General features: G+C 43.2%; 1 protein-coding gene across 2 annotated transcripts in view; it reads right to left on the bottom strand.

The window, feature by feature from the left end:
* Positions 1-324: 324 nt before the first annotated feature.
* Positions 325-13,968, bottom strand: part of GMPS (guanine monophosphate synthase) — a 44,154-nt gene continuing 30,510 nt past the window's right edge. For both annotated transcript variants that reach the window (XM_083504055.1, XM_083504054.1), the window contains exons 8-16: positions 12,225-12,376; positions 10,314-10,487; positions 9,629-9,734; positions 7,973-8,088; positions 6,448-6,573; positions 4,171-4,286; positions 2,523-2,653; positions 1,637-1,809; positions 325-949 (exon numbers count right to left, since the gene is read on the bottom strand). In XM_083504055.1, the coding sequence (XP_083360181.1) occupies positions 848-949; positions 1,637-1,809; positions 2,523-2,653; positions 4,171-4,286; positions 6,448-6,573; positions 7,973-8,088; positions 9,629-9,734; positions 10,314-10,487; positions 12,225-12,376 (1,196 nt within the window). In that variant the 3' untranslated portion in view covers positions 325-847. The remainder of the gene's footprint in view (positions 950-1,636; positions 1,810-2,522; positions 2,654-4,170; positions 4,287-6,447; positions 6,574-7,972; positions 8,089-9,628; positions 9,735-10,313; positions 10,488-12,224; positions 12,377-13,968) is intronic.

Here is a 13,968-nt window from a genome sequence, read left to right as displayed (position 1 = left end):
CATTTCCAATTGTATACATAATTCATGTTTGGCTCCCTTGTAACTGATTTAATGTACATTAAATATAGATATCACTGCACGGTGGGGGAAATGTATGCTTTTACATTTTTAAACAAAACTTGCTTTAAAAAGCATTATGGAGGAGGGACAGGAGAGCAAGGGGGGAGACACAGTCATTATTTGAGTGCCAGGTGTTATTGTTGTCTTAAAAGTCAACACTTATTGCCATGGGCTTAATACTCCAAACGATATGGAACAGGAATTCATACAGTACGCAGCAAAACAAATTATACATTGATTCCACAACTCAACAATACCTACTACTCCATTTGGCAAAATATTTATTTATAATAAATCTGTTTCAAAAGCAGTTGTTGGTCGCTTTCCCCCCCCCCGCCCCCCCCCAAACCCATTATTTTAATAGGCTCCGACATTGGTTTTGGTAAATGTAAATAAACGGTCTCTTTTTACACAGTATACAAAAGAAAATGAAAATGAAAAATAAAAAGAGACATTGAAATGACGTAACAGTAGAAACAGTCAATAAGACCCCAAAAAAGGCAAAGCAATATGAATCTATCTGCACGTAGGCAATACTGCCCTAATTATTTACCCGTACGTATCCTCAGCCCACTTACCTTGCTCCCCGCCCCCCCCCCCGCCCCCAACATCATTCTTAATTTGCAGATTATGCTCCAGGAAAGGGAGGGGGGGAGAGAATCACATATGATGTAGCAGCAGCTCCAGCGACTCTGTTTCACAGTACTGCATGTCAACACTGGGAATGGTTTCTGATATAATTTAAAACTGCATACAGTACTTTCATACAAGGAGGGGGAGGGAATAATTATTCCCACTCAGTTGTTCCTGGTGGTTTTGAAGTCAAGTCATACATCACCCGGGAGATGCCAGGAATCTTCTTAATCTCTGCCACCATCTTCAACACAACCTGCGTTTATTTAGGAACAAAACAAAGCGAGAAGAGCAGTTAAGTGACAGGCTCCCTGGTCTGAATGAGGGATAAATCGGGGATGTAATGTAAGGCACAGGGTATTCATTAGACTACTTTACCCAACTGTCTAGAAAGGAGTAGGAATGATGCATCAAAGTTTTAGAATAGAGCCTGGTATTATTTTGTTTGCAAAAAAAAACAAAAACAAAAAATCAGGCAAACATTTTTGAGAGGCAGCTCATACACTTACTACAGTCATACCTTGGACGTAGAACGGAATCCGTTCCGGAAGTCCGTTCAACTTCCAAAACGTTTGGAAACCAAAGCGCGGCTTCTGGTTGGTTGCAGAAAGCTTCTGCAGCCAATCGGAAGCCATGGAAGCCCTGTCGGACGTTTGGGTTCCAAAGAATGTTTGCAAACCAGAACACTCACTTCCGGGTTTGCGGTACATGGGAGCCAAAACATTAGGCTTGCAAGGCATTCGGGTTCCAAGGTACCTGTACAGTGTAGGCCTGGGCGATGTACTGATACATCGCCCGGGAGCGGATTGAGGGCCAGAGCACACATTTATTTCTGTGCTACAAAAACTTACTTTGAAACTATTTTGAATAAGGGAACAAACACAGTTTCCATATTAGCAAAGAAAGAAAAGGCCGTTCCGAATGATTATTCTGAAAGTTTTACCTCTTCTGGTATCTCATTGCCGGGAGTCGCTGCAATACCCGTCATGAAATCACTAGTGATGAAGGTCCGAATGACCACAGATCTTTGACAGGAAGGCTGCTTCTGAAGGGGATCTCGGTCAAAATGCAACGGTGTCAAGATGACTGGCATCTGGCTGATTTTTCCGGCATAACCTTGGCATAAGAAAGCAAGAATATTGCAATTCACAAACTGTTATACGGACCGAGAGAGCCGGCGTAGCATAATGATTAGAGTAGATCGTCAGGAATGATGGAAGTTGTGGTGGAACGACACCCAGAGGTTGGCAGGTCCCCCATCCCTCAATTACAGTGCTGGACTAGGACTTGGGAGACCAGAATTCCTACTCCTGATTCAGTCGTGAAGCTCACGGCTGGTCTTGGGCCAATCGCTATCTTGGCCTAATCTATGTCACATGGTTGTTCTCAGGATAAACTAGGGGGAGGGAGCTCATTTTGCCATCCTGAGCTCCTCTAAGGAAGGGCAGGATACAAACGAAAACAAAGAGCAGCATAAAGACAGACTGTACTCTATGGTACAATTCAGAAACTGCTGTTGGTTAAGAGCTGAATGCATCAAATTAGTTTCTTTTAAAACTTTCATGTGATTCACTTTTGATGTAGTTTTTCTGCTACAAAATCAAGAAATTGCAGTCCCAGAAGAAAATTCAACTTTCTGAAGCCAGGGTTCTACAAAATAAACATCTGTTATGCAAACTTTTACTTTATTGTCTTGCACCAAAATCTGGGTTGCTTGATGAATTCTGAACTGCTGTTAAGTGGTCTTTGCCAATGGCGACTCAAGGGCAGCAGACCTCTTAGCAATTAACTGAGCAATGACCTTCCACTGAACAAATGCACATACTAACCAGACTCCCTGAGAATATTATGAGCCTCAAAATCAGCTTGCCGCAACGTGCTGAGGACTCCTGTTGTCAGGAAAGTGGGAGTAACGTCTGTGGGAGGTTCTTTGACAGGTGGGCCAAACACATAGACCACTCTACGGAGGGAAGAAAATGAAGCGTTGGAGTGTGTGGTATATTGCAAACTGAATAATGCAAGCACTTTGCTGGCTAGGGCTAAAAGGAGTTTCAGTCCCCAACTTCTTGTGCCAGGTTAGGGAAAGATAAGCAATACATCTATAAACTACCAGAATAGCAGACAGTATTATAAATTCTGGCTTTGTCCAACCATGTAAAACTTGGGTGCACAGTGCCTTTAATTCCCACAGGCGGTCGTTAAATCATTTATTTAAAAAGCCAGGTATCCCGTTTGGAAAACGTTAACATTCAGAATATGTGCAGTCTTTTTATTCCAATACTAAAGCAAAAGTTTCCTTCCTTCCCTTGCTTTAAAAGCCCCCACTGTTAAGAGCACTCATGCCTGCAGCACCTGACACTTAGCTTTCCAGTATACAGTGGTACCTTGGTTTTCGAACGAATTATTTTCTCTTTTTGAATGGAGTGGAATGCTTCTTTAAAAAACAAGGCTTTAATCTGAGTTTGTAGTATGAAGAGCATTTTAGCTCCTGTGCCCTGTAACTGACACATACAATACTCAGATCCACCTAGAAGGGTGCCTGCCATCTTCGTGAAATAATAATAATAATAATAATAATAATAATAATAATAATAATAATAATAATAATAATAATTATTATTATTATTTATTTATACCCCGCCCATCTGGCTGGGTTTCCCCAGCCACTCTGGGCGGCTTCCAAAAGAATATTAAAATACTGTGATACATCAAACATTAAAAGCTTCCCTAAACAGGGCTGCCTTCAGATGTCTTCTAAAAGTCTGGTAGTTGTTCTCTTTGACATCTGGTGGGAGGGTGTTCCACAGGGAGGGCGCCACTACCGAGATAAGCTTACAGAGCCTTTATTGCTTGTGAATTGCTGCTGGCCTCCCTTTGATGGTCTCTGGCCTACAAGTTTCACGATACCAAAAGCTTTTGACGTGGCTTCTCTCTCTTAAGGTCAACCTTTTCATCTCCCCCATCAATTCACTGTGACACTAACAGTGCAATCCTACGCATGTATTCAAAGGGACACACTCAGGGTAGCAGCTGACGACATTCATGCAAGCCTACGTGTGCTTACACAGAAGTAAGCGCCGCTAAACAGAGTGGGGCTTACTTCTGAGTCAAGGCAATTCTGTCATAAATGTTATGACTATGCCGAAGTACAATTTTATTTGACAAATGTGTTGCAACTGGTGCATTTAATGTGGTTAAAGCGATAAAATAAGTTTAGGTTTGATAAGAAGGTACTGCATATGTACTTCGATTCCCAGCAACCAAAAACAAGATCCCCGCCCCGCTGGCTTCAAAATTTCCAAAAGTTTTACACCTCCAATTTATAATAAGCACTCAAGAAAGGCAGGAGCATATTCTTCTATACGGTAGTTTCGTTTTTACTTCTCGTGTGTACGTCAAAAATTTACCAAAGCAATAATGTAAGCAAACAACAAAATCAGCAGCAGCTGTATTTTTTTAAATACTGCAGATATATACCGGTTTATGTTGTGACACATGCGGGGGATGAGTCTGGATAGGAACATAAGGGACTCCCAGTGTGGCGCATCTTTGCTGGAGATCCCACATACATAGCTGTAGGAGCGGCAATCACCCTGCAAAGCAGCAAAACAAAATCGACAGCTGAAACATTTGCTGAAACCTCATCTAGTTCTTTCCTTGCAACAAGTTATATACCGTTCAACACTCCAGTTTGCACACTGCCATGTATGGTGATTAAATTAGCAAAAAATTAAACCAGAAAAAGCTTACTTGAAATGCCTGTTGAAATTATGCCTTCCCAAAATGCCTTAAATTCAATGGGGGGGGTTCCTACCTGATGTCAGCCAAGGGGCAGCTTCACAGAACCAGGCACAGAATGCTGAATATGCACAGATTCTGGCAGATATGAGCCTTGCATCTCGGTCATGGGGGACCACTAATCATGACTCCCCTGAAAACCTCTGAGATCAGACAGGAATATAAAGCATCAAGCAATCTGTACCCTGGACCCAAGTTAAGGGCCTTGCAACAAGGACTGGTAAAGTAGGGCTGAGCGATATCCTGTTTTAAACATTGTGATATACCTATACAGTGGTACCTCTGTTTAAGAACAGTCCTGTTTACGAACGATTCGGTTAGGAACGCTGCAAAACTGGAAGTAGTGTCCTGGTTTGCAAGCTTTGCCTCGGTCTAAGAACAGAATCCGAACGGTGGAAGGGCACTGGCGGCATGAGGCCTCATTAGGGAAAGTGCGCCTCAGTTTAAGAACGGTTTCGGTTTAAGAATGGACTTCCAGAACGGATTAAGTTCGTAAACCGAGGTACCCCTGTATCACGATGTCTGAAAGAAGGAGTCAACTATGTAGAGGCAAACGGAGTACTGGCAGCTGCTACTACTTAGGGGTCTAAAACTGATGCATTTTTACTTACCTTTAACAGCTGTTATTTTATAGTAATAAGCAACAGGAAGCAGGAGCCACGAGAGAAGTGATAGCCGGATTCGCAGTTTCCCCCATATTGGAATTTTTTACACAGTGCACATGCATGCGCGCACACACATACACTGTGATTCTCGATAAATTGCCAAGTCATACATTATGAAACTGTTATCATGATACGGACGTCAAAACAATTTGGGACAATGTATTGATATATCACCCTGCCTACTGGTAGCATATGGGTAGCCAGTACAGTCGTACCTCAGAAGTCAAACGGAATCCATTCCAGATGTCTGTTCAACTTCCAAAACAATTGGGAACCAAGGCGCGGCTTGCGACTGGCTGCAGGAACCCGACGGACGTTCGGGTTCCAAAGAACGTTCGCAAACCGGAACACTCACAAGGCATTTTACTTCCGAGGTATGACTGTACAAGCTTTTAAGCACCAGAGTTATGGGCTTGTGAAAGCCCATCCTCATCAACTCTAGCTTGTGGCATCTTAAGTCAGCCAGAGCATCCAGGCCAAGCCCAAGGTGCATTGCAATGATCAAATTGTCAATCTGGGAATCACCAGGGTGAGGCAAGACCCTTACAAGGAAGTAGCTGGCGAAAGGCACTCCTAGCCACCTGAGCCTCTAAGGAACTAAGATGAATCCAAGCGCAGCCCTGAACAGCGAGTCCCTTCTTTCAGAGGGATTGTGACTCTGTCCAGAACAGACAACTGGCCTATCTCCCAGAGCCAATAAAGCTACAATGCATGCAGTTCTGAGCCTTTAATTGGCTTTGTGTCTGACAGGTGCCTGAACTTGAACTGCACCAGGAAAGCAGAACTGGTTTGTTTGTTTGTTTGTTTGTTTACTTATTTATTTATTGAAAAGCATTTCTCAACCCCAACGTATTTCAAGTATCTCTAAGCGGCATAGAAAAACAGCACAATAATAATAATAATAATAGGACAGTATAAGGAGGACAGTAAAACGAGTCTTATAAAAGCAGAACAGGTAAAAGCAGAATTTTGTCTGCAGCGAGCAAATTGGTAGGAATATACGTATGAGCCTCCAGCTGCTGCTTCTCCAATGGAAGCCTGAACCTGATGGAATACAGTGTGAGTGATGCTATTTAATCTTAAGAATGCTTCAGTATTTCCAAGCCTTAGCAAAGTGACCATTCAAACATTTAGAGGCTGTCACATATATTTTTAAAAATAGCTCTTCCATGGCTTTAATCCCAATCCATTTCGGAGGTATTCTATTTTGGCTCCAAAAACGCTAAATTTGTTACCTGCAATCTAGCCACGCAAGTTTTAGGTATGATTGCCACAGCAGCAACGCACTTACCTGTACTCCTACAGTTTTGATTGGCAGCAGAAAGGCATTCAACGAATGTAGACTTGTGATTTGCATCAGTTTCTCCTGGTCTTCCTCAGTTGTACATGCTTTGACCCTCTGCAACAGAGTGTGAGGCTGGACAGCAAAGGGAAAAAGTCCAATCAAAACATCTGAGATTATTACTCGGCTACGTCTTACTGGAAGCTAGTGTTTTGCACAGAGGCAGAGGTTGGAAAATAAGGGGTTCTTCAACAAAGAGGCAAGGTGTGTGGCTAGACCAGTGCTGCCATATCATGTTAGTTTAAGGTCCAATTTGTTATTTCTAAACCACCCATCATCTACTACACACGGTGCAAATATATAATCCATGGGTTGGCAGACTAAGGCCCGGGGGCCGGATCCGGCCCAATCGCCTTCTAAATCCGGCCCGCGGATGGTCCTGGAATCAGCGTCTTTTTACATGAGTAAAATGTGTCCTTTTATTTAAAATACATTTCTGGGTTATTTGTGGGGCCTGCCTGGTGTTTTTACATGAGTAGAATGTGTGCTTTTATTTGAAATGCAATTTTGGGTTATTTGTGGGGCATAGGAATTCGTTCATTTTTATTTTCAAAATATATTCCGGCCCTCCACAAGTTCTGAGGGACAGTGGACCGGCCCCCTGCTTAAAAAGTTTGCTGACCACTGAATCAGAGGCATTCCCAGTTGAAAGCACTTGGCTACTCCTGTGCTAAATGCAAGATACAGTGGTTCCTCGCAAGACGAAATTAATCCGTTTAGCGAGTCTCTTCATCTAGCGGTTTTTTCGTCTTGCGAAGCAACCCTATTAGCGGCTTAGCGCTATTAGCGGTTTAGTGGCTATTAAAGGCTTAGCGGTTTAGCGGCTAAAAGTCTATTAGCGGCTTAGAAAAGGGGGGAGCGAAAAAAATCGCAAGACTCGCAAGATGTTTTCGTCTTGCGAAGCAAGCCCATAGGGAAATTCGTATTGCGAAGCGCATCGAAAAACGGAAAACCCTTTCGTCTAGCGGGTTTTTCGTCTTGCGAGGCATTCGTCTTGCGGGGCACCACTGTAACATGGTGCTCTTCAAATGCTGTTGGATTCGACTCCAACCAATCCAGCCAGCATAGCCAATGGCAAGGAATACTGGGAGTTGTAGTCCCAGCAACACTGGGAGGGCACTGGGAAGGGTAGAAACAAAGACAGAACACATAAAATGGGGAGGGGATTCATCTTGAGAGCTTTAATGAAGGAAGAAAAGACACTGCAGGGCCTACTCTGCAAACAATGGCTTAAGCAGAACTGACAGGGAAAGCCAGCATAATCTGACGGGAAACACAGGAAGGGAAGTTGAGGATATGGAGCAGGAAGGACAGGAAGAAAGTGCACTAGAAAGAATAATGTCTTGAGGGTTCTTCAGCAACTAGCTTAAAGAAATTGAAATAAAGGGACAATTAAGCCAAGCTTATCTATGGCAGTGGCTTATCATAATCCACATAGGAATTTATACCCTTCAATTCTAGTCACAATAATTACCTTTTTAACACTCGCAGAAAAGTCTGCTATGATTTTCAAAATGTTGTTCGTTTCAGGGAAGTCTTTGCAAACATACGGTTCTTCGGCACATATTACCCTAATTGCAAGGCCAGGACCTGGGGAAAAAAACAGTATTGGAACAGCACCGTGGAATCAGTTACCAACATATAAGTGGCAATTTGTATTTCAGTAATGCTACGTACATGACTGCACTTAGGAGTGTTTTGGCCATGCTGCCATTTATCTGCAACACGCTTGGCTTGCATATGCAAAAGCAGCAGTGAGGTCTGAAGCACTATTTACTCTTATTGTGAGGCTTCACTTGAAAAAAAGAAAAGGGCTGTATGCTCACTCCTGCTCCCAGCTCCATGTGCTACTTCCTTGATCTCCCTTGCCCTATATTTGGCTTCCGTTTCTCCTGCCCACCAAATAACCCAAACCCCTTCGCATGCTTCAGCTGCAAGGCAAGCTTGGAATAGTTTACTCTGCATTGTTTGGAAAGACGATCATGTAGTGAATCCTGCAAGACCTGCTCCCTGCTTGCCTGGCTTATTTTCACCTGGCTTAGGAGACCAGGGCCTTGACTGTTTCTGCAGTTCAGGATGGCAACATATTGTGTGGGGAGGGCATTGTCTAAGGCAGGCATAGGCAAACTCGGCCCTCCAGGTGTTTTGGGACTACAACTCCCATCATCCCTGACCACTGGTCCTGTTAGCTAGGAATGATGGGAGTTGTAGTCCCAAAACATCTGGAGGGCAGAGTTTGCCTATGCCTGGTCTAAGGGTCAAGATTTAGCTTTGGAGGTGTATTATTTTTGCTGTTAACTAGGTTTTCTTTTTATGGTTTAATTATAAACTATCAGTGGCTTGTTAAATTTCATTGCTCATTTAATAACAGGAGGCGTTTCCATAAGCTTATTGCTCATGACCATTTAAACTTTGTGATGCCTTGCAACTGTAAGTGAGCCGGGTTAACCTTTTGATGTTGTGAGACCCGCTGAGCACTGTTGTATTATGGAAAGGCAGCATACAAATACGCCGTGTTGGAATTGCATACAAATTCAGTAAAAATTATAGTTTTTAAAAATATTCCACTTAAAACTGTGCAGGTTTTTCACTACAATAGAGTTTCTACTGCAAAGTTTTAACACTGTCTACAGTCTGTCAGTTAGGCTCCAACCACAGTCATATGTATACACACTTCCAGGAACCGAAAATCTTTCCTTTTGCAGAAGGGCAGCGGTGGATCCACTTCTTGATGAATTCTGCTAATGCGATGATGCCCTCGGCAGCATCAAGGATCACCATGGTTGAGCAGGGAGTCCACCATTAAGAGCCCCCTGGGAGATAGACTCACTGAGGGAGGAGGCCCCTGTGAAGGATGTGTTGCTCAAAGTTCCCTCAAAACCTGGAACAGAAACCACCTATACAGTGGTACCTCTGGTTGCGAATGGGGTACGTTCTGGAGCCCCGTTCGCAACCTGAAAGGAACGCAACCCGCATCTGCGCACGCGTGGGTCACAATTCCCCGCTTCTGCGCATGACGTCATTTTGTGCATCTGTGCATGCAGTGAAACCCGGAAGTAACCCTTTCTGGTACTTCTGGGTCGCCGCGGGACGCAACCTGAAAAGAATGTAACAAGAAGTATGACTGTACCTGGGAATGGGTGTCTTGAGACCAGCTCTTCCGGCAGACCCAGTTCTCTCCCAAGCACTCTCACTTCGTCCTTATGGAAATCTTTCAGTGGTTCTATTACCTTCCCCTGCAATGGAAAACAGCGCATTTCGCATTCGGGCCCTCTCTTTGGAGTAATACAGAACTAATGAGAAAACAAATCTAATACAACGATGCAGCTATACAACTGGGACTGTAATTTAAACCTCGCTTCTCCCACCCCAATGAAAATGTCGCAGGAGCCAAAGCAACAGGGAAGTGATTCAAAGCACTTAGTAGGGAGGGCTTAGAAACTGCTGCGACAAGGCACAAACATATTCCATAAAATTAATGCAGTCTAGCTGTTTTTGGGGTGACTAAACCAGAACAAATTCTGATGTATATCATAGACGGGATCTGAAATGGTTGTTCTGCTTATCCAGTATAAAAATCTCTTTGTAAGTTGTCCTGTATACAAATACCCATGAGATGTTGGGTTAGTATTGGGGGTGGGAGAAGGCCTTTATACATGAAAGGACCACCACCAATTTCTAAAAGCGTTACTTGAAAATACTGCCTAAAATGCTCAACGCTACATACAAAGCCATGAAGGAAATGCAAAAAGTCTTGTGTTTCTTACCACAGTCAACCCGCCCATCTGAACAATTAGACGTAACTTTCTATTTACCTCTTCCCTCAGCTTTCTGATGAGCTCTGTGTCGTTGTGATGAGTCTTGATGACTTCTGCTTTGCCACTGGCAACCACAGAAGCACTTTCAATAAGGTCGGGCCTCAAAGTTCCCTGAGCGAGGAAGACTTCTTCCGGTTTCAGGTTCATTTCTCCAATAACTTCATTAGCAATCTACGGGGTTTGGGGGTTGGAGAAGAGGAGAATCCTGTAATCAAGTCCTCAAATTTTATTACAAACTGTAAGCTTCATTTTTCCTCGAGAACTGCAGCCCTCTCTGCGTGATAAGGAGATACAGTGGTGCCCCGCAAGACGAATGCCTCGCAAGACGAAAAACTCGCTAGACAAAAGGGTTTTTCGGTTTTGCGTTGCTTCGCTAGACGAATTTCCCTATGGGCTTGCTTTGCAAGACGAAAACGTCTTGCGCTTTTTTCTTAAAGCCGCTTGAAGAGGCGCAGTTGCGACGGACCGTGCTTCGCAAGACGAAAAACATCGCAAGACGAAAAGACTCGCGGAACGAATTATTTTCGTCTTGTGAGGCACCACTGTATTCATGCTCCGTGCCTTCCACTTAGTAGGAAGCATAAATTTAATTTACCGACGTTTATCCATCCCCTTTTATTGTTAATGTAACAACCGATTTTACCAAAGCTATGAACTCTGTAACACTGGGAAGAAACAATGAACTGTATGACAATGTAGCCTTCTTCACATTTTTTCAACTGTAGATATTGCACTATTACAACGTACTAAATGTATCGTTTCTGTTGGCACAACAATAAGTGTGTGTGTGTTTGTGTATGAGATTAATGTTTGGCATTTTACACACTGTGTTTCTACCACAGTTGTTTTTTTTTACCATGCAAGCTGTTAGCAAAAATGCATTCGTTATTTTTTAGCCAAGCTAGCAATAAATAAACTCTTAAGAGTCTGTTCCAGCTGCTGCAGCAACCTCTTTCTAATGATGCAAGCATTTCCTTTATAGCTATTTGTGAATTAAGTGTCAGAGGTAGAGAACAAGTGCTTTAAGGGCCTGCTCTGCCAGTGCAGAATTACAACATGGGCATTCTGAGCATACACAAAATGCAAAGGACAGTGGGTAACCTCTACTGGACAAAAGGATGGGTTCTACTTTAAAACCTATTACATTTCATCTATATTAAAAGCTGGACTCCAGTTATAGGTACTCTGTTGAGGAGGGAGCTGCAGCCCTCGAATATTCAACTACTTCCACCATTTCAGTGATCTTCCTGGCTATTCCATAGCTGTGGAGCTTCCTTGAAAAAAAGGAAAACAACACTTCTCAAGCCAGTATGGCTCAATCTTTTTATTCCTATTCGGATCTCCTTACAAATCTATACCACAGACCCAAACTGACTAGAAACATCTGGGCGAAACATCTGGAGATACCACCAATTCATTTAACCAGAGGCCTCTAAGTCCAAGGAAAAAGTGAAATAAGGACGTATTAAAATAAGAACAGTATATTCTAACTAGCCATTACACTTGAAATCTATCCTAAAGGAGGTAACCTAAGGTCTTCATAATGAGATGGGGGTTGACCCTTTGGGGTGTAATATCATTGTGACGATACCTCGGTCATGCTACTAGCACATCTCTGAACAAGAATGCGTTCCCAAAAATGTTGGGAACTGCTGAATTAACAGAAAAGAGGCTTTTTCAGCTCCATGTCTAGAGATTGTAATTTGGAAGCAAAATGCCCAAATCAGCTAATGAGCACGCACACACACACACACACACACACACACACACACCACACACACACACACACACACACAGCTAGCAAATGTAAAACTTTAAAACTGTGAAAATTCAACGTCCTTCTCTTGAAAACCAGGGCAGGGGGGAAGGGTACATTTGAAGTTTCTCCCTAAATTCTAGAACAGATACCTTCACAAAGGTGTCACCAATAATTTTGCGTTTTTCCTCGGGACTTGTTGTCATATTCAGTGTTTTGCTAATCCTTTTTCGTGGAGTTCTGTCTTCCTCAGAGATGGGCAGAGTTGTTGTGCCATTGTAGAACGAATGAGCTGCATTTACCACTGAAGAAACAGACAAGGTTTGCTGTTAAGAAAAACTCTGAAATTATATGAGAACTCGAATTCTCAGATATTCCCTTACCCATGTCCAACTAAAACATCTTTTTTCCCCCCTAACAAAACATTTTCTTTGCTTCCTCCCCCCCCCCAAGTTATACTATAACAGGCCTAGGAAAACTTGGCCCTCCAGATGTTTTGCGACTACAATTCTCATCATCCCTTGCCACTGGTCCTGTTAGATAGGGATGATGGGAGTTGCATCTGGAGGGCTGAGTTTGCCTATACCTGTACTATAGCTTTATCAATTGGTGGTGGGGGGTGGGGAAACAGACCAGTTTAAACACAGGGTACTAAAGAAAAAAACAATTTGGCAACTAAACTGTAGAATCTAAAAACATACTGAATGCTGGCTTTTACAGACTCTTGTTTATTGGCATAATAAAAGGCAAATTTGTAAACTGCAGCCAGTCATTACCCACAAGACAGAGAAATGAGAGTAACCTTTCTTCCATGACAGTGTGTAAGTAATCCCAAAAGATGACAACAAGAGGAGGCTTGTTATATTATCGCTACTATTGGCACGACACTTTAAAAAGCAACAGAACCAGGAGACAGATCCCTGCTCTGCAAACCTTACAATAGAGACATAGGAGAAGCGAAGATTACAGGCAAGGAATACTGACAACATCTGGTCTGGGAGCAGAGGGACTACCTCACAAAGTCTGTGTCATTCTTGCTTCCGGGCTCGGCCATTAACCAAGAGGACGCATTTTCCCAGAACAAATGACTATCCTAACTCGGAGCCACTGGAGAATGCATTAAACCAAACATTTCACGGGAAAATATGGCAAATAATAATAATAACTTATTATTTATACCCCACCTATCTGGTTGGGTTTCCCCAGCCACTATGGGCCGTTCTCAACAGAATATTAAAAACACAATAAAACATAAAACATTAAAAACTTCAGATGTCTTCTAAATGTCAGATAGTTGTTTATTTCCTTGACATCTGATGGGAGTGCGTTCCACACGGCGGGCACCACTGCCGAGAAGGCCCTCTGCCTGGTTCCCTGCAACCTCACTTTGCACAGTGATGGAACTGCCAGAAGGCCCTCAGAGCTGGACCTCAATGTCTGGGCAGAACGATGGGGGTGGAGACTCTCCTTCAGGTATCCTGGGCTGAGGCCATTTAGGGCCTTAAAGGTCAGCACCAACACTTTGACTTGTGCTCGGAAACGTACTGGGAGCCAATGTAGGCCTTGCAGGACTGGTGTTTCATGGTCTCAGCGGCTGTGAAAAGGGGTGGGAGGGGAGTAAGGGAGTAAGGGAAAGTTGGAGCCAGACAGGCATACTGGGGGAAGTTTATGGGGCAGAAAGGGAGCGTTGGTGAGCCTGAAAACAGGAGATGGGTATTCGACAGAGGGGGTAGCTTCTAACATTGTGCCAAGAGAACTTTTATTTCTAATCGGCAGACTGTCCTGTTTGTTTGAAGTTCCAGCAGATGTTTTCCAAGAAAAATAAAATCCTAAATTGGTGTGCACTTCCAGAGTCATTGGCCATGCAGAATGGGATGGAATCCAACAACATTGGAA

The sequence above is a fragment of the Podarcis liolepis genome (assembly GCF_965112155.1).
Source record: "Podarcis liolepis genome assembly, chromosome: 5".
NCBI classification, from domain to species: domain Eukaryota; kingdom Metazoa; phylum Chordata; class Lepidosauria; order Squamata; family Lacertidae; genus Podarcis; species Podarcis liolepis.
The sequence above is the reverse complement of the archived record's forward strand: the minus strand, read 5'-3'. Positions and strand labels throughout refer to the sequence as shown.